We start from the raw sequence: 21,702 nt of genomic DNA on the forward strand, positions 1-21,702 counted from the left end.
TGGGAACTGCAACAAACAAGGCTGCTAGAGAACCAATATATATTTTACTTAGGAGGATTTTCTGGAAGGCTGCACAGTGGTGCAGTTGGTAGAGCTGTTGCCTTGCAGCAAGAAGGTTCTGGGTTCAATTCCCAGCCCTGGTCTTTCTACATGGAGTTTGCATGTTCTCCCTGTGCATGTGTGGGTTTTCCCCAGGTACTCTGGTTTCCTCCCACAGTCCAAAAACATGACAATCAGGTTAACTGGCCTCTCCAAATTGCCCCTAGCTGTGAGTGTGTGTGTGCATGGTTGTGTTGCCCTGCGACAGACTGGCGACCTGTCCAGGGTGACCCCCGCCTCTCGCCCGGAACGATAGCTGGAGATAGGTACCAGCAACCCTCCCGACCCCACTGAGGGACAAAGGTGTAAAGAAAATGGATGGATGGATTTTCTGGAAGGTTATAAAAAAAGCTGCATTTTCTTCCAGCTCCATTACATTAAAAAAATTATATGTAAAAAATGTTTTTTTAAAAATGAAAACGCTGTGAGCTTCCTGAAATACATTACAGATTGTCTAGATACTCTGGATTTTTGCATCATCTGTGTTTTTCTTATCTATAGGAAACCAGTGCAGACCACAATTTAAGACTTTTCCTTTTTTTTTTTCATTTTACTACTATATGTTTTATATTGGGTTTTTTTATATACTGTACCCTGCATGCACTGTGTTGCTCCTGATAAGCTGCTGCCTACACAGTTTTTTCTGTAATTACATTTCACTTGCCATCTATCAAAATGCTTATCTCTGTGTATTATGCAATCACATGCAGACACACACCTGCATTGCATCATTTTATGGCTTTAATTGAAGAAATGTGAATATACTGTATATTTCAAAGTTAATGTGTGGATCCTGACTCTTCAAATGACAGCTCACCAAAAATATTCCTATTGGTATGAAAAAACAATAACTGTAGCCCTGCTGAAGAAAAAGCTCCATATATCAGATATCCTTCCTAATCCTGGACCGGGAGGTACGGCGGGACAAACGCAAAAGGATGGAGACAAAAGGAACATTGTGGTAAAATAAAACTTAAAAAAAAAAAAAAAAAGATCTCCAGGAACTGAGTTTCTGTTAGCATATTGCCATCGGAGGGAAACACAACTGCCTGAGTCATCTTTTTACTACCAAGAGTTTCTATAGCAACCAACCAACACATAGGATCCTAGACTGTCTGCAGACTCGTCTTTCCACCTTTCTGACTTGAAGCGCTTTGTTCTGCTGACATGAACGTTTTCTCGCCCTGCTTGCGTCTTTTCTTTCGTCGCGTGACGGCTGCTTCGATACTGACTGAAGCGTTGCTGCATCCTCAGAAAACGTGACTGTCAGAATGACCAACAGAAATGTAGTCCTTTTTATGTTGCTGGAGGTCACGAGCACTTTTAAATTTGCGTATGTTATTTAAATCAGAATTTTTCATTCCTGATCTCTTTTGCAAGGCATTGACCTCCTGATGCTTATAATTTCAGGTGTTTTTTTTTTATTTTTTATGTTTGTTGATTCCAGAAAGCACTTGGATAGAATGTTGTCTAACTCCAACTACTCAACTTCTTGTTTTTTGAGCCAGAGAGGTTGGTGAATATGTTTGAGGAGCAATTGTCTGAAACTGTGAGGAAATGTGAACATCTGTACGACTCTTCCAGATCGGCAAATGGCAAGAAACTCTAGGATGGAAATAGCACAGAAATTGTCCACAGAGGAGATTTCCCGGTCATCATTCACTATTTCTTCAAGTTCTTTCTGACCATTTTGGTCCCTTTATAATGGTGAAGGGCCCCATTCCTGCACCGTGACTCTAAAAATGATAAGAGTGAGAATGTGCTTTCATCAGAGTCCCCAAAATTTTAGAAAGAATGAGAAAAGCTCACTACATTTGTGACTAGGTTCGTTTCTAAACAAGAAAAAAATACTGAAAAGGTTTCAGTATTTGCTAAATAAATAGCAACAGAGTTGCTAACTTGGTAAGACTCCTTGCTGCTACCTTTTCTGACTGAAAATAGCTTGGTAACTTTGAATTTTCACTCAATAAACTCCACACTAAAGAGTGTGGCAGCGTATGTCATAGACATGTTGTGCTCAGTTAACAGAAAAAAGACCCGCTGGTTATGGTTACTGGTTATACTCACCAGGCAATTTCTTGCTGCAACTTTAATAGTTGTTTAATTTTTTTAGACTTGGTAATCATTTACACAACCTAATTGATCCAACATATTCAGATCGGTAGAAAGGATTTTTGAGAAAGCAGGATGTTGCATATTCGGCTAAAATAAACTGAGTTTGCCAATTTACAAATTATTTGAAACAACAGAATCCTTACTGGTAGTTTAGTTTTTTGTAAGGAAACGGCACAAATATCTGAATCTCTGACGTTGTTAAAAACCTTGCGTCTCATGAGTATTAAGACTCAATCTCGTTTTCTGACCAGACGAGGAAGGAGGCGTAATTATCTGAATGGAGATCCCTGTTTGTGTCCTCAGAGCGTCTTCAGGTTTCAGCCTCCTGCAGATTCAACTCACACAAACTGGCTGCTTGTTCTTTTAGTGGCCGTGTCACGAGTGAAGAAGACTCTCTGTCTTAAATCCGGCCTGACAGGTGAAAAAAGGCTTCGTAGGTGTATATCTTAGTTTGCTGTTTTAGGTCAGAGCTACTCCAGTTTACAGGTTACATATAAAAGAATCTGCTCAGATATCACCTGATGGAGCATTTTGAAGGTCATGAACAGCTTGTGTGAAAAGACAAGACACACATCAAAGAGTAGATTTATTTTGTGGTAAGAAAATACAAAGATTATAATAGATAAAGTCGCATAAACATTTCCGAATATGCAAAAAAAAAAAAATGGGTGGGGAGGAGGGAGGGGGGTGCGGTTAAAGGAAATAAACATTTCAGCAACTTCCTATCTTGGAATCCTACAGGAATACACATCAAACTGTGTCTTGTAGTTTGTCCCAGCATCTCTGCTGCTGCTGGCCGCTGCTCTGCTCAGTTTGCGTGTGTGTGTGAGTGTGTGTGTGTTTGTCTTTGGTCACTGTTATTACCAGCTCCAGGCCTCAGGGTGAGCGAGCCACTCTCAGACCCCTCTCTGTCTTGTCACATTTCCATTAGTTTCTTTGTCCTGTCGTTCCCTCAGGTTGATGTGTGTGTAAGTGTGTGTGTGTGTGTGTCTTTGTGGACAGCAGTCTCTTTCAGGGAACTGTGCCATACATTAGTGCCCTCTGTCCTTTTATCTTTAACACCAGCAGGATCCAGAGCATTCAGCCTGATTGCCCACTCCTCTGACATAAATACACAGCAGGGAAAGATAAGACATCTAACAAGGAAAGCTGTTCTCCTTTCTGCTCTGTGATTTCCAAACTTTGTCACCAGGACATTGCTGTGGGTGCAACCAGGTTCATATTGATCAGCTTTAACATTTCTTATTTTTCTGAGTCAATAAATTCAGAAGGCAAAATTAGTGATTGTCATGTTGTGTGGTTGTGAGTGGTGAGAGAGACGCCGGTGAAACCAGGTAGTCATGATGAAAATGATGATTTAATGACTAATCAGGAGAACAACTCAAAATCCAAAAATCACTGGCAGCACAGGGGACAGAAACAGACGTTAGACGAGGACCCGACAAGAGACAAAGACAACAGGTGGGTTTAAATACAAGGGAGGTAAACAAGGGAACGAGACACACCTGGGAACAATCAACGTGGAAACGCAGAGACTCACAGGGAAACAGGATAACAAATAAACATGGAAACTACTCAAAGATAAACAGAAAACTACCTATCCTGGCAGTGATGTGTCGGTATTAACATTGATATCCACTGATGTTTATCATCTCTTTATCGGTATTGGTCCGATAAGTAAAACGGGACTGATATTAATAACTGTTCATTTCCATGTTGTTGCTGGTTGTTTATGTGAGAAGGATAGAGACGCAGTGCAGGATTGCATGGTGTTTAACTAAAGCAGAGGCAATGCCAATTGTGTTATTATTTACAGTCGGAAAAGTGTAGGAATATTTATATACTTATAACATCGTTAGACGTAGATCAAGTGCCATAACAGCAATATTAATGTCAGATATCAAATAAAGTGTTGCTCTTATTTATATTTTGTAAAGGTTTGCTTTTCACAAAATATAACCTCCATCTATTCCTGACATTAATTAACTAATACAAAGTTAAATTGTTATATCCTCAATGCTATAGACAGATTTCTATGTTATGTTTTTGTTTGTCACTTTCTGTATGCGGTTGTTTTTTCAGGAGTTTGGCTCCGTAGTTTCATTGAAAGGAACTTAAACATTCAGCATACCAAGATGTGTAGGACAATTTAATTCAACCAACTTTAATGAAACATTGTGTCCCTTGCTGTTCCAGGGAGGAACTACACACAATCTTCATGATCGTTGGGATGATTTAGAGAGAGTGCAAGTGCAAGCTAGGTCTTAACGTCCCACATCAGTGCCTGACCCCACAAATAGACAAATAGCCAAAAATTCCCCTAAGCACATTCAGAGGAACTGAAGCTGCTCAAGCTGCAAGGGACAGGCTGACATCATATGAAACCCTCTGGATTAACGATGGGAGGTGACTGAAAAGCCAAAACATCTGGAAATGAGTGCATATAGATGACAGACATTGCATTAAAACAGGAAAGAGTTTCGAAGACTATATGTCTGTGCTGTATATGTTTGCTTTCACATTCAGGAAAACATTGTCCTAAAGTGTCTTGGTATAATTTACATCCTGTTTTTAAATGCTAAACTCATTTATGTTCTGTCAGCATAGCGAAGTTTGTTAGATACACAGCCTGTACTTTGTTGTGCTGTTCATTTGTCAGAATATAAAGAATTATTCCCTTAAGCGCAGCAATTAACACACAAAATAAAGAAAAATATTGGAATATAGGTTTGGTGTGAGCGGGTAAAACACTGACGTTTGAGTTTTTTAACACATGCGTTTAAAGGTAACTGAGATATTTGTCAGCACACATTCTTCATGAACTTTAGAGGAATGTAGTGCTGAGGTGAAAGAGTTCCTGCATGATGTTAAATGTTCCTGCAGTGCAGTCCGGGACGCCTTCTCGTCAGTGTTTGCAGTGAAAAAGAAAAAAAAAAAAACAGAAATCAAGAATTTCCATCGTGTGAGCAAGTTTCGACTGAAATGAGCAGGCGTCAGCTTTGACTCATTCATACTGCTGTGCTTAAATGCACTGATCCCAGTTCTCCTCGTCTGGATTTAGCCGTCAAAGGGTGGCCTGGGATCATCGCCGGGACAGAGGAGATGAACTCTATTTAAGAGTAACATGAAAGAAACTGAGATGAGGCTAAAACTCAGTCAGCTGCTGCTTTGAAGTTGCCACTGAGAAGCACCGCTGGAAAAGATTTTTCAGCATTTTCCTCCACAGGCAGAAATTACATTGTTGCTTGGCTGTTGTGCATGTGTGTGTGTTTGTGTGCGCGCGTGTGTGTGTGTGTGTGTGTGTGTGTGTGTATGAGATTATAACCCACAGCTGGCCTCTCTGATTACTGACTGCCTGGTCAGCCTGGATTAGACTCACACACAGGACCGAAGGCAAAGGTAAATGCACACATTTCACTTCACTTTAATCCTGAATGCTCTGCTCACCGAGAGTCTTTGTTTAAATCTTACTTTGTGCGCAGCAGTGTGTTTCAGCTCCTGTATTTACCTCTGCGGCTGTGTGTGCGCATACTTGCGTGTGTGTGTGGGGGTGGGTGTGTGTGTGTGTGTGTGTGTAATTCTCTGCTTAGTGTAGCAGTTATATTTAATCCTTCCTCTGCTGAAGCTGATGTCAGCATCAGCTGGCTCTGAGATGGTCTGTGTGTGTGTGTGTGGGTGTGTGTGTGTGTGCGTGGGTGTGTGTGTACAGGTAAGAGCATAGGTGTAGCTAATTCATCACTGTGTCAGATTAACCAGCATCTGCAGAGTTTCTCTAAATGCTAACGACCAGCTGGAATACCTGCATGATAAAAATAACTGAAGAACTGAACTAAATATGATGTTTCAACTTCATCAGACATTATTCTGTGTTTTCATGTGTGAGTCGAAACGTTTAAGTTTTAAAAATATTGATTCACGGAGCGGTGAAGGGAAGTTTAAGCTTGCGGACACAACGGAACGTTATTGGATAAAATGACTTCGTAGCCTCCTGAATGCTCGATTTTGGGTTTTATTATTTATTCTGAGGTTAAATCAATCTGTGAAGCATTCAAGTCTAAGGTTATGAAATCATATTGATTTAACTGTCATTTGTTTCTTCAAGGTTCACTTTTGTTGCGCCACTATTAACATAACAATGAAAACGCCTCGCTGGGATTTTTTTTTAAATTTTGATCTGCTGAGAACTTCGGCTGACTCCTGTTTCTTAAAAATAAAAATACTTTTTTCTACTTCCTGGGTAAGTGAAATTTAATTTAATGTGCAGTGAAAAAAATCATGCAGGTTATGAGACAACTGAAGCAATTCCATCTTTTATACTAAATAATAAACCATCTCATATCAGCTTTTGTATATAGAATTAATCTTCAGAAGATTAAAAAAAATTGTTAAAAGATTTTGATGAGTCAAACAAAACTTCACAGTAAAAATGCCAGTGTTGAATTAACACCCAAAAGTGTCTATGTGTGTCCAAGTCAGCTGGTGTTAAATTCAACAATACAGAGTGTCACATTAACATTACAACGGTGTTGGTGTTAAAATATATTAAAAGTAACACCAGTGTAGTGTTGATCACAAAACATAATGTGGTGTTAAAAAAGTAAATAATTGACCCACAAGGTGTCAATATCAATCAAATCCAGTGGAAAATATTCAAAACAATACACAGAAATGGAAAGTTTAGCTTTTCTTAAAGCCATTTCAGTATTATAGACCAATGTTAATTTAACAAAAAATGGGTGTTGATCTTTTAACACTTTCAAAAGTGTTACTTTAACACCTGCTGACTTGGTCACTTTTAGACACTTTTGGGTGTTAATTCAACACTGGCATTTTTACTGTGTTCATTACAAACACTACAGGATTTCAATTTGACACCCAAAGACACCAATGTTACTGGGAGACTAGATCAAATGCTAATGATAAGTAAATACTTCAGAGTTAACTTGGACTTTCCTGAAGCTTCTTCCTCCTTTTGTGCTTCTTCTAACTTGATTTTCATCTGTTCTGCGGTTGCAGAAGAGATCCGATTGGCCTTTCAAGCACGTTTTGTTTGCAGATGAAATGCTTGCAGATGATTGCTTTTTTTTCTTTCTTCCTTACAACATAAGAATCCTGAAAATATCCCTGGGACATCAGGAGCAAGAGCAGCACAAATCTCTTCAGAAAACGAATATATTTCTGTCTTGTGTTCCGATGTGCCTAGAAATTCAGCCTTGCTGCTCGAGCTCCAGCGTGACTTTACTCGATTAGATGCTTTGAAATCCGGCCATTCTTCCTGACGAAGCCGTTACACTTCGCACATCCACACAATTATCAGGTGTTAGTTTCATGGAGTGCACACTCAGCGTTTCTTTTTCTAACCTTGGGAACTTCTCCACTGATTTTACTTTTTTTTTAATTTTTTTAAATTATTTTTACTTGTGATGTACTTATTTTTGAATATGCTGATCTATTGAAACATACTCTGTCAGTGTAATAGGAACATCTACGCTCCTACAGGGAGTCGACGTTGTCCTGGGATGTGGGAACCTGGGCGCCTCCTACTTCTTTTTACTTTACTTTCACTGCGCTAACAGAACTGCTGAATAGCCCTAATGTTTGCTGTTGTTGCTATTGCTACACAATAGAGAGAAAGAGAAAAAAGAAAAACATTGTGCTTCCTCCTGGATATGCTTTATTTTTACTGTTTGCAACAAAGCCTGGAATGGAGAGTCAGTGGAAGTCTGTTGAGATTGATTTGTGGATTGATCCACTACCTGATCAATCACTGTATAATTAAAGTATCTTAACCAATCAGCTTATGGGTTATTTTAAGCTTGGCAAACGATAAGCCTCTCATTTCCTGCAAAGGAGACAAAAAAAAAGTTTCCAGAACAACTACTAAGTTTACTTCTCTGCCATTCACACTGCCTGCAGACAACCAGTCTGTCTTTAGGCTGGATTTTGAGGCTCTGCAGCAGCTTTGGATACTGAAACCCCAACAGGCCAATTTACAAACGCAATTGCACGAGCGTAATATTTACCACCAGGGTTTGTATGCGTTTCTACTCTTTCTCAAATGAGTGGCTTTTGAGTGAGCCAGTTCAATCGTGTGATTGCTTTCTTGAAAAATAAACAGCAAACAAAACTTGGAAATTGTAGAACAATTCGTTTGCAACATGTAAAGGTTAATAAACCACCAGAGAATTACTTTCTAACATGTATCCGTGACACAGTCGTGTTGAAGGTGAGTGGAGGCCGTGCGTTTTTAAATGAAAATAACCGAATGCGAGCAAGATAACGATTTGTAAGAACTATAATTTAAAATTTGCTGGGAAAGGGCTTGGGACCCGTTGATAAGTGCTTGCGGTTCTAGTTTAAATTTTAAAATTACCTTCAGATCAAATGGGAGGAAGTATGTGTGTGTGTCCGTCAGCGGTCATGTGACCTGGCACAGTTGATGGGACGACAGATGGACAGAGTCACGGACTGACCAACACACACGAGGACACACAAATACCCACATGCACATATGTCCACATATGTCACCCTTCGTCTGTCCTCTTACTCATTACTTCATCACTCTCGCTTTGAGGGTTTGTTGCATCCGGTGTCATTCAGTCCGCACCCCCGTCTGTCCTTCTGTCTGCGGATTAGCCGTCCGCTCTGTCTCAAAGAGAGCCTTCATTTAGTGCTGGTTGGTGTCACCTTCACCCTCATGCTGTCTTCAGCGGTGGTGTGTCAGATGTCGCTGTTGCAAATCTGTCAGCATTGTTTCGTTGTTGCTGTTTTTGTTTTTACCCAATTTATTCTTCATCAGCACATGAAAGGACTTGAGATTGAAATGTTGACTTTTCTGTCAGGATGACAGCTGTTTCTCTACCCTTCATGGATCCGAGCTCAAACATTACCAAACAAAGAAGCGGTTTTGTTACAGATTTATATATGTTTTGCCATTTCTCCTGTTTTTTTCGTAGTGATGAAGACGCCACTGAGCCCGTCTCTGCTTCTGGAGAGCAGGCAGATCTTTGCCTTTGGAGGGATGGGTCAGGAGCTAATGGACACGCCCACACCTTCAGCCCTCCCTCCCCCCGTCCAGCAGACTCCATCCCCAGGTGATAGTTGTGATCCAGGATTAATAGTGCGTTAAATCTCCTGGTACCTCTCCTGCAGCTACACTCACCCCCCTCCGACTCCTCCTCCACCCGTCTCCCCCCTGCTGTTTTCCTGCAGGCCAGGGCGGGACGTACTCGTTGTGTGAGGTGTGTAATCTGCAGCTGACCTCCGCTGCTCAGGCCCAGCTGCACTACAACGGCAGGTCTCACCTCCGGAGGGTGAAGCAGCTCCAGGCGGGGCAGACACGACAACAGGCAGCAGGTGGGGTTAGCGCTGCTGGCTGAATTAAGCAGGAACCTCCAGAGTAATCTCCACGTGGGAATGTTGTTGTCAGCTCTGGCGTCAATAGCAACCTATCATTTGAATATCACTTGTCAGCTTTTTGTGAGCTCTAGTGGATGTTATTGTCTTTGATTCCAGCTGGAGCTCAGACCAGGTCGCTTCCTCCGGCCGCAGGGTTCAGCTCCCAGCCTGCAGGACTGACTCAGACCGCCGGACTGAATCGAGCCCTCACTGCTTCCAGCACGACTGCAGGTAGGACAGAAGTGGCTCGTTCTTCTGCTACGTCTAGCATGCTGCGCTTATTGTAACTGTTGATTGATTGATCGATTGATCGGGAAACAAAACTAACCACATTTTTTGCTTCCATTGGTTTTTAAAAGGAAAGTAGCATTCAGAGGGTGCTAATTAAAAGAAACACAAAGTCTAGAGTTTAGATGTGTGTTAGCAAGATGCCAAGGAGAAAAGAGCTTCACCAACCAATGCTCACACTAATGAAATCACCTCAAAAGCCACATCTTAGATTTTTACAGGATTACAGGATTCATGTTAAATTTTAGAAACAACAAAGAAATTAGAAGCCAAACGTACAAGAGAGATTTCTTTTTGGAATGAATGTGGCGAGAAGTCTGGAAAAAATCTCTCCACAAGAGCGCAAAGGGTCTGAATTAGAGATGTTTGGCCACATTTCACAGCATCGTGTTTGGGAATGTGGAGGCAGGTTGTGGAGAGACAAGCAGCCATGTCAGACGAGGAAGATTTTAGCAAGAGCTGTTTTTGTTTTTAATATTTTATACAAGGTTACTGCTACAAAATCACTAGCAGCAAAAAACAGTTCTCCAGTACATTCAAAGAGCGTGAGAGTTGTGATGCTCAAACTATCTCACTCAACCAATCACAGGGACCCCTGAATAAGAACAGAAAGACAGTGTGCAGCGATCTGGCCAAAATTCACACCTTGACTTAATTGAAATGCAGTTTAGATAATAAGTTTCCGAAAACCTCAATGAGCATAAACAAGGATGTAAAGGAGAGCGTTCTAAAACTCCTGGAGATGGGAAAAGTCACATTGACAAAAACTAGTTTGAGTGAGAGCTGCTGAAGGTGGATCTTCAAGCTGTTGACTCGTTGGTTGTGTTTGTTGTTTTCTGAGAGACATGCAGATTTTGGTGGGAAGCAGAGGCAAAATTAAGATTCTGGCTATTGGGTGGAAATGACTTAACAGCTGCTGCCCCCTAGGAAAGGTCAGAGAATGTGTCTGCGTGTGTGTTTGTCAGTGTGTGTGTGTGCGTGTGTGTGTGTGTGTTTTGTTTTGTTTTCATCTCATGATTGGGTCCAAAACCTGACAGGAAACAATTTATGTTTGATTTTCTGTGAAAATGACCCTTTATAAATCCAAAATGACATTTTTCACAAGTGAAGGTTTGTTGCAAAGAGCCACATTTGTAACTCCTTTTGGATTTGGGGTCAAAGTTCAAGTGTTATTTGAACTTTTGAGATGCTAATTATCTGCTCCTAGCTTGTGGTATTTAGATTTTTTTCGGATTAGTTTAGTTTATTCTGCTTTAGCTTAGCGTATTTGGTGCTGTCTTGGCTTCACTTATTTTTTTTTTCTTAGCAGTCCAGCAGTCGTGCTGGAAGCAGTGAGGGCTCGATTCAGTCCGGCGGCTTACCTTTTTTTTTTTTTTTTATCTTATTTTATCTTAGCCTGGCCTATTTTGTTTTAGCTTATTTTGCATCATTTATGTAGTATTACATTATATTAACTTATTTTTGTAGATTATTTTGATTTAAATGAGCTTTTCCTATCTTTTTGATTTGTTTTAGCTGAGCTCAGATGAATTTGTCCTGTTTTTAGATTCCCTGTTTTTTTCTGCTTATACTCACTTGAGAAAACTATTTCTCTACTGGATGTATGAAGAACTGGACATTTCATACTTGTTTGTGTCAGACAGGAAAACGGTTCTGCCCTGAATTTGTGTTAAACACAATCTATAAGAACTGGAGTTGCCTAAACAGAAGGACTTAAATCCTGAATAATGTGGCCACATAAATTGGCAACCTATAAAAAGAGCATAAATTATTACAATCTTATATTTTTGTTGCCAATTTTGATAACATCTAAATAATAGTAATACCCAAACTGTTAAAGCGAATTCAGAAAGCATTTCTGGAACCACTTAAGTTCTCTAAGTTGATTGAAAGCTTGATTTTTTTTTAAATCAACCTTTGCATCCTAAAAAAATTACCAGAGCATCCACTGCTAGAGGACTTGCATCTGAAGCACATCCCATCTCCCCGGCCGTCTTCTGCTCTTTGGTTAGATGTGACTGGAAGAGCTTCAGAGCATCATTAAAAAGTCAGGCGCTCTCCCACTGAGTGGGATTGCAGGTCATCAGAGTAAGAATATACTGAGATGTAACGGAGTTAAAGTGGAGCAGGCAGCAGCAGGTCATCGAACTGGGACACGGCTCTGCTGCGAAACCGCTCCGACATTTCTGCAACACGTTGCTCATGACTGCATAAGTCCAGCACTGTGTGAATCACAACACAAACCCGCTGTCATGACACCTCCATTATGATCTACTGTAGTCTAGAATATTGATAAAAATAATAAAAAAATACGCTACGGAGTTATATTCACAATTAGCGCCACAGGAAATGATGTAGCAATCGTTCTGTGTTGCTCATTCCTTCAATGAAATTTCTGTGTGTGGGATATCGGTGTCAGATAGGAAATCTCACTCTGATACACACACCTTTGTACGTGTGTGTGTGTGTGTGTGTGTGTGTGTGTGCAGCAGCTGTAATTACATACTGTGTCTCCATATCAGTGTGCAGGCTACAATAACACTGATTAAAGATTAAATCTCTACACACACACAGGGAGCCAGACTGACTGAATGAGTGTGTTGCTCTCTTTCTGTCTGTCCATTACGAGACGCTCTCTGCCATGAAAAGCTCTTTGGCCTGAACTCGGTGCTCCTCCAGGCCAGATGGAGCGCATTTTGTTTGTAAGGGTGTGTATGTAAGGGCGTGTGTGTGTGACAGTGACCTGGCTAAGCAGCCTATCAGCAGCCAGGTCAGATGACATCACCGCTAACGCACAGATCCGTGCTCCAAGAACGGGCCGTCACCCCCGGGGTTCCTCAATCAATAACGTTCACATAAAATCAGTAAATGAGAACCGTTTTATCGTGCGTCGTTTTAATAATAGTGACCCCCCGCCCCCCAGCCGGCTGTATTTTCAGCTAGGTGTAATTTGAACTCTTTTTCGTAATTGATGTTTTTTGCTGGTTTTGAAAACAGGTTATTTTTGCCTGAAGATTGCAGGGGTTGAACCTCTGAAACACTGAAGAAAGACTGGGAGGGGAGAGATAAGGGATGGTTGTTTGTAATAAAGTTAATCTAAAATAATACAAAGTGGAAAGTAGCCTTTAACTTTATTTTAATATTATTTGCTGATCTAAAATGGTGATCTCAAACTGTATTCCTAGAGGCCTGGAATCCTGCAGCTTGAATTAAATGGTGAAACTGCCTCACTAGCACGCAGTTTTTAACATTTCAGGAGATACTGTGAGATGTTGCTGTTTTAAAATCTTACATTGGAGGTCTGTATGCCTCAACAGGCTCTTATTGTGAAGGCTTTGAGGAAGTTGTGCTATTTTTACTGCTTGTTGAACTGCAAAAAAAGGACTCACTACAGACCGCTGGCTGCAATGCTGACAGTCCAGGCTAGTAAGAAGTTAATCAGACAAAGGAGATTATTGTGACGACTGCAAATATCTGGCTAGACGTAAACATAATAGGAAGACAGCCGGAGGATGAGGATTTGTTTATTTCTGCACAGATTGACAAGGCAAACAACCTTAAAAAAAATCCTTACTTGCACACTAATAAAATGAGATATGCAGCTAAATTTAACACTTTGCATACCTTGGTGGTTGATATGCATTTCATCTTCTGCAGATGCAAAGAGTGTGAGAAACCAGAAAGTGCTTATACTAACTAATGCTACATTTCTACCAGTAATAATTAAAACTAGTCAAGGTGTTGCTAGGATTTGACAAAAAGAAGAAGCACTGTTGCTAATTTTAACATTTGAAAGTGGAACTGAGAAAAAAAAATTCAAACAGAAGTGGTGAGAAAAAGAGAAAAAAAGAGAGAAGCTTTGTCTTAAAATACGGTGCTGCATGTTTCACTGCAACAACGCCGAAAGACGGGATATCATTTGAATTCAGAGCAGCTGATTTCCTAAGAGATGCTAGACGTTTTTGTGGAAAAATCCTAGAACATCCTTCTTAGAAAAGTAAATAAAAGATTCCATCAGTGACAAAGCAAACAGACCTATAGCTGCATTGCATCAATTAGTATTATATTAGTATTATACATTCTCCCCATTCAAAAGAGTCCAGGTTGAGATTTAGAAATAAAAGTCACAGTTATCTAATGAAAACAATTACAAACTGCAGCAACGCATTAGTTATGTGTTTCTTCAAGATTTATGTTTTGCTAATGTAAAAATTATGTCTGCCATTTTAAAATACAAACCTGTTTTGACGTCTGATAGGGAAAAATATTAACAAAAAAAAAGGCAAATTCTATGAAACTGTCAAATTTGAACTAAAATTACATGACCTTTGAGAGGTCAACATGTAAAAATGCCCAAACTAAGAAAACAAGAAATTAAAAGAACACAGTAATACTACAAAACCAGAAAAAAAAATCATATTTACTTGGGTTAGGCCAGAATCACTGTGAAATAATGTAAAATGAAATAAACTTTTCTCTTTAAACACATATTTACTTCCATGTAACCACTAGGGGGCAGCAGGAACACCACAAATAAACATGCCTGACTAACACACACACACACACACACACACACACACACACACACACGCACACACACACACTGAATCATTAATGAGAGAAGTGAATTCCCATGATCCACATGCTCAGTACAAATAAAAAGCCTCTCTCACATGAGACCAATAACATTTACAGTATCCCAGCTTCTGTGTCGATCTGATTTCACCAGCCTGTTTTTCTCCTTTATTCTTGTTTCCTTTCCTTTCTGTTTCACCTCCATGCTCTCCCTTTCACCAGAAAACCTCAGAGTTCATGTCTGGAGGCTTGTTTTTTCTTCACACTTTAAAAAGTGTGCTCACATCTTTTGTTTCTTAACAGCCTGTGAGCAAACAGGCTGGCATCAATTAGCTCTCCTTGGCTAATAAAGGTCAGTTTTGCTGCTCCGTTCGTTCTCTGTTCATAATGAGCTGTGAACTGGACAGATATTAATAGATATGCATGGCAGCAATGTGTGTGTGTGTGTGTGTGTTTCTCTGTGTGTGTGTGTGAGAGACGCAGAGATTGAGCAGGTGTTGATGTGCAGTTTCTGGTTGATGTATTCAGCAGTGTATGAATAGACTGCGCTGACGGATTCTCACACTCATAAGGGCTGTATGGCGATGACAGCAGGCTCAGAGGAGGGGTCTGGGTGACAGTGTGCGGTACGACTGAATTTGAACCCCAATTACTCGGCCCACCTGACACACGTTCTGAACCAAAGAACATGTCATGCCCGGTTAATGCTAACTAAGACACAGCATAATATGATGACTGAAAATCAAGGACAGGTCGGGTTCGATCGGCATCAGCTTCTTCAGTCTGCTGTAGTACACGACCTCAAGCACCGTCATCAGCCCACTCTCTGCTTTCAGGTCCTGAGACTCTTAGTGCTTTCACACTTGATACCTGTGCCATAAAATCTGGTCTCACATAAGAAACTCTACATTTTGGCCAAATAACATCCCAAATCTTGTGGCAGTTTGATGGTCCGTTATGTGAACCGACGGGACAAAAGTGTAATTTTGTGGAAAATGTGGGTCTCTTGGAGTAAAACAAAATAATAGTAATAGTAATGTGATGTCCTACAGCTGCTTTGCAACGACTGGTTGTGTCAAGCAAGGCGAGCGAGTTATTAGTCAGTTTGGAAAGCAAAGAAAATTTCTTAGTTGATCTGATACTTGAAATGAAAGAGGAAAACCGTAAGACGTCTGTGCCCAGTTCGTTTCAGACTGTTTTACTACGTCAAAAGCTCAACAATCCCTTGAACGACTGTGTGTCCAACCAGCACAGGAGTACCACAGGGGGCTGTACTCTCACTATTCATTTTTAATCTGTACATTTACATCTATAGAGATACTCTGACGACTATGTGTCCTGGGGTGACTCAAAGATGGACAAGACGCCGAGTACAGAGATCCGGTGGGTCCTTTTCTGGCATGTTGGAAAAACAGTCTTCCTTGTTTGGATGTGAACACCGTTTATGTCAATTTCAGTGAAACAGATTTAAAACTGTGTTTGTTGGACCAAAGTGGGGCAAAACAAACCAAGAAACTAATTAAGCAGACAAACAAAAAATAAAGACAAGTGAAAATGGAGATGATTGTAGATTTCAGAAGGTGCAGGAAGAGTTTAAATGTCTCACTTCTGCCCTGGACAACAGACTGTCGTCCACAATAAGAGACAGAGCCGGATGCTTGGATCCTTCCAGGTTTGCAGGAAGATGCTTCAGGTCTTCAGATGTTGGGAAAGGTGTAATCTCTTCTGCCAGTGATTTAAAGTAGCCCAACAAGCTGATGAAGAAGACTGGTTCTGTTCTGGGGATTGTTCAGAAACAGCTGGAGATGACTGACCATAAAATAATTTAACATAAAATGAAGAGGATTGTGGAAAACGTACAACAGCAAAGTATCTCCAGCCAGAGGCTTCCTCAGAATCACTGTAATACTGACTGCTACAGCAGCAGATCCTTCCTACCCACAGCCATCACAATCTACAAAAACTTTGAGAAAACTCGGATAGTCTGAGTTACATTTCATTTTCTTTTGGGACTAACTGTGATTCTGAATTAAACACTTACAAAGTACCTTAATCGTGTTTTTTTTTTTTTTTAATCTGAAACAGCCCACTGGTTGTTTATTTTCCCTTTTCCGTTTTTTTTTTCTTCTTCTTTCCAAATCGTGATGCTGTGAAGCAGCAGAGCGCGCAGACACAGAGGGAGGGAGAAACAGGGATTTCCATTGAGACAAAGGGGGGCTGTCATCACTGCTCACCCTGCACAGCATCACCTCAGCGATTCGCTGTAGACTCGCGCTGTCTCTCCGCGGTTGTCCGTCGCTCGCCCTCTTCTGCCCTCCCACACGCGTGTCCCCACATCCACACGCTCCAGCAGTCAGACGACGAGCCTCCGCTGTTTGTTTTGGGTCCTCTCGTCGATGGGTTTTAGTTACCGTGGGAGCAGATGAAAGAGCAAAGAGGCAGGAGGTGGAGGCGCTGGAGGAGGTGAGACAGCTGCCTGACTGTCCGTGATGTGGAGTAGTTTCCAGAGTCGAGGTAGGAAATTCTTCCTGGGTTTATTTTCTCTTTCTGCTCCACGGTGGTTATTTTTCCTGTCTCCGTCTGCACACACAGCATTTCTTTCGCTGTGTGTGCAGACAGGTGGTGTGTCGGGTTTGTCAGCGTTGCTTTCCGAAGGAGGGTTGACATTTGCTCGCCCCAGAGGCCATAACCCCGATGTGAACTTTGAACTTAGATCCACTGTTAAATCATGGAATCAATTCACCTGTTGAAACTGTTGAATCTTGTAAAAACTGAGACATTCTTAAACATGAGGATTTTAGGATCTTTCTATACAAATAAAAAAACACCAGATTGCCGTTTTCTGTCACCGTTGTTTGTGCATGTAAGTACAAATTATAATGTTCGGGTCAAAATCTTGACACAAACCCAGTAGAAAGCTGAAATAATCTCCAATGTTTTCTGGTTGGCTGTTTGAAGAAAAGTTGTAGTGACAAGTGAAGAAAACCGCTTCTGACGGCAGCCTAAGTGGCAACGTCATGTTATCAGATTTTCCATTAAAAGCTAGTTTTTCTTATAATGTTAGTTTCTTTTTTTTTTTTCAAGGTAAATTCCAGCATGATCTGAACTATTCAATCAAAGCCAGTTAAACTAAGAAACGTAAACATTTCTTCTTACTTTAAGAAATGTTTACGTTTCTGTTCCAGGTCAGTTATTTCTATTTTTTTTAAGATATCGACACAGTAGAGGTTGAATTTCAGGTTAGACAACTGTAAATAAAAAAAACTGCCTTCATCAAATCCCTGCTGCAAACATTGCAACACACTGTGCAGCGTTCCACGCTTCGCTTTCCCCCTCCCCTGTGATGATCCCACTGCGTGCGCTTGACCTGGAAACGAGACTTGTTCAGAGAAGACAGATTTCCAGGAATGCCAAGACCAAAAGAAGAAATGCCTTGGAATCTCTACAGTCATATTTCCACCAGAGTCTTCCCCTTTACCTTTCGCTGAAAAAGATCTGCATTCAGTCCTCATTCTGTGGTTCACTTCCAGCCCGTCTCCATGAAATTCCTCTCATTATGGATAGCGTGACGGCTGTGATTACCCACACACTGCTTCTCATCATCGCAGTGCAACATGTGCATTCATGGGACACACCAAAGCACACGCTGTGGATTCCCTTGTCCCACTTTCTCTCAGGTTTTATTTAATCTGTCTCAGCAGTGCCCCATGGCACACAACTACGTATATATAGAAATAAATCGCAGCCGTTTCATCTGCTAGTACGTCTTGAAATGACTGTGAAGTCAAACGCAACAAATTTGTGGAATTTCAAATTGAGCATTTTTGCTGCTTTTGTAATCTCCTCTAATTTTACTGCAGACAGCTTCATGCGAATCCTCACCTTTTTGGGTACATTTTGACTCATTTCTTTAACAATTGAAAACACATTTTGGAAAAGAAAATGATAGCAAGCCCCCTGATTGGCTGCGTCAGGTGCGCCATGCGGCCACATCTGATTTGTAAATGTGCTCTCTCTCTTGCTAAGCTCTCTTCAGAGGGATTAAATCTTTTTGAGACTGCGGTTGTTGGTCTGAGTTGGATTTGGTGCTGAATTTGAATAAAAATGCTTCACTGCAAAAATAGTATTTTGGTCTCGTTTCTAATGCAAATATCTCAGTATGTTTTAAATGAGACAAAACTAACTGGCCAGTAACTTTTCATTAAAATATAGGGGCTTGTTTAAATAAATTGTTTAATGAAATTGATAAAAGAAAAAAAAAGTTATTTCACTTACAAAATGGGAAAAGTATCTTCTTATAGGTGAACTACTGATTTTCTATAAATATTAAGGAATTATTGTCTTAAAACAAGCTCCTATATCTTGCTGCAAAGTTACTTGTGAGTTACTTTTGTCTTGTTTTAAGTGTATTAAAAATATTTGCACAATAAACTAGACCAAAAAAAACAACAATTTTTTTTTCCTTTTTGCTCTGTTGTAATATTTTTTGGTTTACCTATAAATCTATTTTTTTCTGGCGATCGTAGAATTTTAGGTGCAGCTCTACAGCTGATAAGTCCAATTTATTTACATAGTTGCAGAAACTGGCCTTTATTTTCCCCAAAGTGTGTTTCTAAATGACACACAAACTCCTCAAGAGCTACTGTGTTAGACTTTCTTTGCTTTGACATGTTTCTACCCCTGTAGCACATTTAACATGTCATGTTTGATTCAGAATGCTGCATCTGTTTGTTGGTCTGATAGGAAGGATTCATGGACACAACAATAGTTGTTTAATCATAAATGCACCTGCCTACAGTTCAGGTAAAGTTAACATGTTAATCTTATTTCGCTGCAGATTTGAACAGTGCAGTGAAAAAACTGCTTTGTGTCTAAAATCGTAGTTTGACTCAAAATGAAGAGTTCCAGGTGCTTTTTAAAAACCACAAACACACACCTGCATGTCTTCTTCAAGAAGAAAATGATGAACACTTCCCACATGTCACGATAAACATTCTGAATGCACGCACATTTTAAGATAGAGGTTTAGTTTCTGCAACTGATAGTAATACTGGAACGTGTTTAATATTCACTCTGCATCAAATTTCCAAAACACAAGAAAGACTTTCATCGGTAAGTGGTTAAATGTGGTTTTTCTTCCTTTAGATTTTTGCTTCTACTTAAAAATATACACACAAAGCTCTTTTATTCAAGATTTTAGAGATTTCAAACTATCCAGCTCTTGTCAAAATATGACAAATACCATCTTTAGCCAAGGCAATGAGAACTGTTTGTCACTGGCACAAAGTTTTTATACCTCATCCAACCAGTTTCTCTTTCTCTTTGATTATTAATTCAGTCTAGTTCAGTTTCAGATATACTTTATTGATCCCAAAGGGAAGTTAAACGGACTAATGGATGCTATTTATCAATAGAAAGAAGAATGGGACTCGTTTTGCTGTTGAGGGCATCCTCAGATTACCTTTTTTTCTTCTTTTTTTAAGTTCACAATGTAACCAGAGTTTAACATTTAGTTTTATGAACATACGAAGAAAAGATGATCTGGTCAGGAAAAATGAAGATTAAACCCCTTGAATGCAAAACCTTATGGCTGAAAACCAGTGCACATCGCCGTGGAAACGACACCTTCACTGTCACACCTGGTTACGGCAGCTTCACGTCGGGAGGAAGCTTTTCTTTTATCTTCCTCTTCAAATTTTTTTTTTTTGCATAATTATTTAATTATTTACGCCGATGTTTGTGAATACAGCTCAACAAAAAGTGAAAAAAAAGTTCAAAATGTGTGAATATTTTCCAGCGACTATTTATGTGGTGGGCAAATGCCTTTTGTCTTGTAAGCTGCCACGGTCTCAGTGGCAGGTGAGTTGAAACTGTGTGCAACAGATGGATTCAGCGATTAGATTTTATTCTTTTTTTCAAAACCCAGAGAATGTCAGGAACAAACTTTCTAAACGGATGAGGTTGAAATCGGTTTGTCTTAGATGTGAACTGCGATGACCCCCTGAGAACATAAAATTACATTTGAGCCTTTCAACACAAACAGAAGGTTGGCTTTCCAACTTTCAACGTCACAAACAAACAAAAACATTTGTATTTTTCAGTGCCTCTGTGCGTCTCCACTGGTTTGCACCGAGTCTCAGACAGGAGGGCTCCCGTCTGCTTTAATCTGCCTGATCGGTCCGCTGGATGCTTGTGTATGTGTGTGTTCTTTTTGGATGAAGAAGGATCTGAATGTGACCTACTTAGAAACACACAGGCTTGTTATGCTAATCTGTGTTTCCCTGCGTAATAATAATAATAATGCACAGTGATGTCTAATGCTGCTATCAGCAAATCCGCCCCTCTTTCTGCGAGACGCTGCCGCTCGCTCTCCCTGCATAAGGAATGCTTAAGAGGCAAATGAAGGTAGTTCGACTGGCTCTCCTCCATCAGGATCACTGGTAGATTAATGTCTGTTCTGGTTCCAGGTTTCGTCTGAAGCAGCTTTCAGCAGCTGGAGGATGGTGAAAGTGATACAGGTCACAGATGGGTCCAGTTTGAATTTTTTTTGGTCACATCAGTGGAGAAAGCAGGGGAGATATTAAGCTCCAACTTTCTTTCTTATTAACAATGGAGGAAGACGAGTGAACTGGATTTCAGTCACGTCCCAATTTGAAGTTGAGTCTGTAGAAAGAGCTCAGACTGCAGCCGTACTGTCTCCACCGTCTCCTAGCTATAAAAGTTGCCACAGATTTAGTGATTCATCTTTCTCTTCCAGATCTGAGACAGAGACTTCAGAGGCTTATTAGGTTAATGTTAGTCAGGCAAGCTGTGCTTCCTGAGCGTGTCCTGTTTTTCATATTTAGTTCCCCACCCCGCCCCCCAGTGAGGTCATGAGGTTTGAATTGCACCTAGATGTTTGTTTTTTTAAGTCTCTTACTGCCCAGAAGTGGACATGCATCATTAGCAGTATTACATCACATTTTTCCTCATTTTTTGTTCCTTTGCATCTTTTACTTTGCATTTTTATGGCAGGTGAATGTGACACAAACACAGCAGGGTTATGTTTTTTTTTTATGTATGGATTATGTATATATCTATACATATTTTTCGGACTATAAGCCGTTACTTTTTCCCTACATTTTGAGCTGCTGCAAGTAAACTGTGGCTTATAATAAGGTGTGCTCTATAGTCTGGAAGATAGGTATTTTGATATTACAGAAAATCGGTCTTAGAGGCTCTAAGACA

The 21,702-nt window shown here is 40.3% G+C and overlaps 1 protein-coding gene across 1 annotated transcript in view; it reads left to right on the top strand.

Moving 5' to 3' along the window:
• Nucleotides 1–21,702, top strand: part of znf385b (zinc finger protein 385B) — a 62,094-nt gene that overhangs the window by 17,673 nt on the left and 22,719 nt on the right. The window contains exons 2-4 of the mRNA XM_007547225.2: nt 9,171–9,308; nt 9,427–9,570; nt 9,730–9,843. Coding sequence (XP_007547287.1) covers nt 9,173–9,308; nt 9,427–9,570; nt 9,730–9,843 — 394 coding nt within the window. The 5' untranslated portion in view covers nt 9,171–9,172. The remainder of the gene's footprint in view (nt 1–9,170; nt 9,309–9,426; nt 9,571–9,729; nt 9,844–21,702) is intronic.

The sequence above is a fragment of the Poecilia formosa genome, unplaced genomic scaffold (assembly GCF_000485575.1).
Source record: "Poecilia formosa unplaced genomic scaffold, Poecilia_formosa-5.1.2 Scaffold19, whole genome shotgun sequence".
Lineage (NCBI taxonomy): Eukaryota > Metazoa > Chordata > Actinopteri > Cyprinodontiformes > Poeciliidae > Poecilia > Poecilia formosa.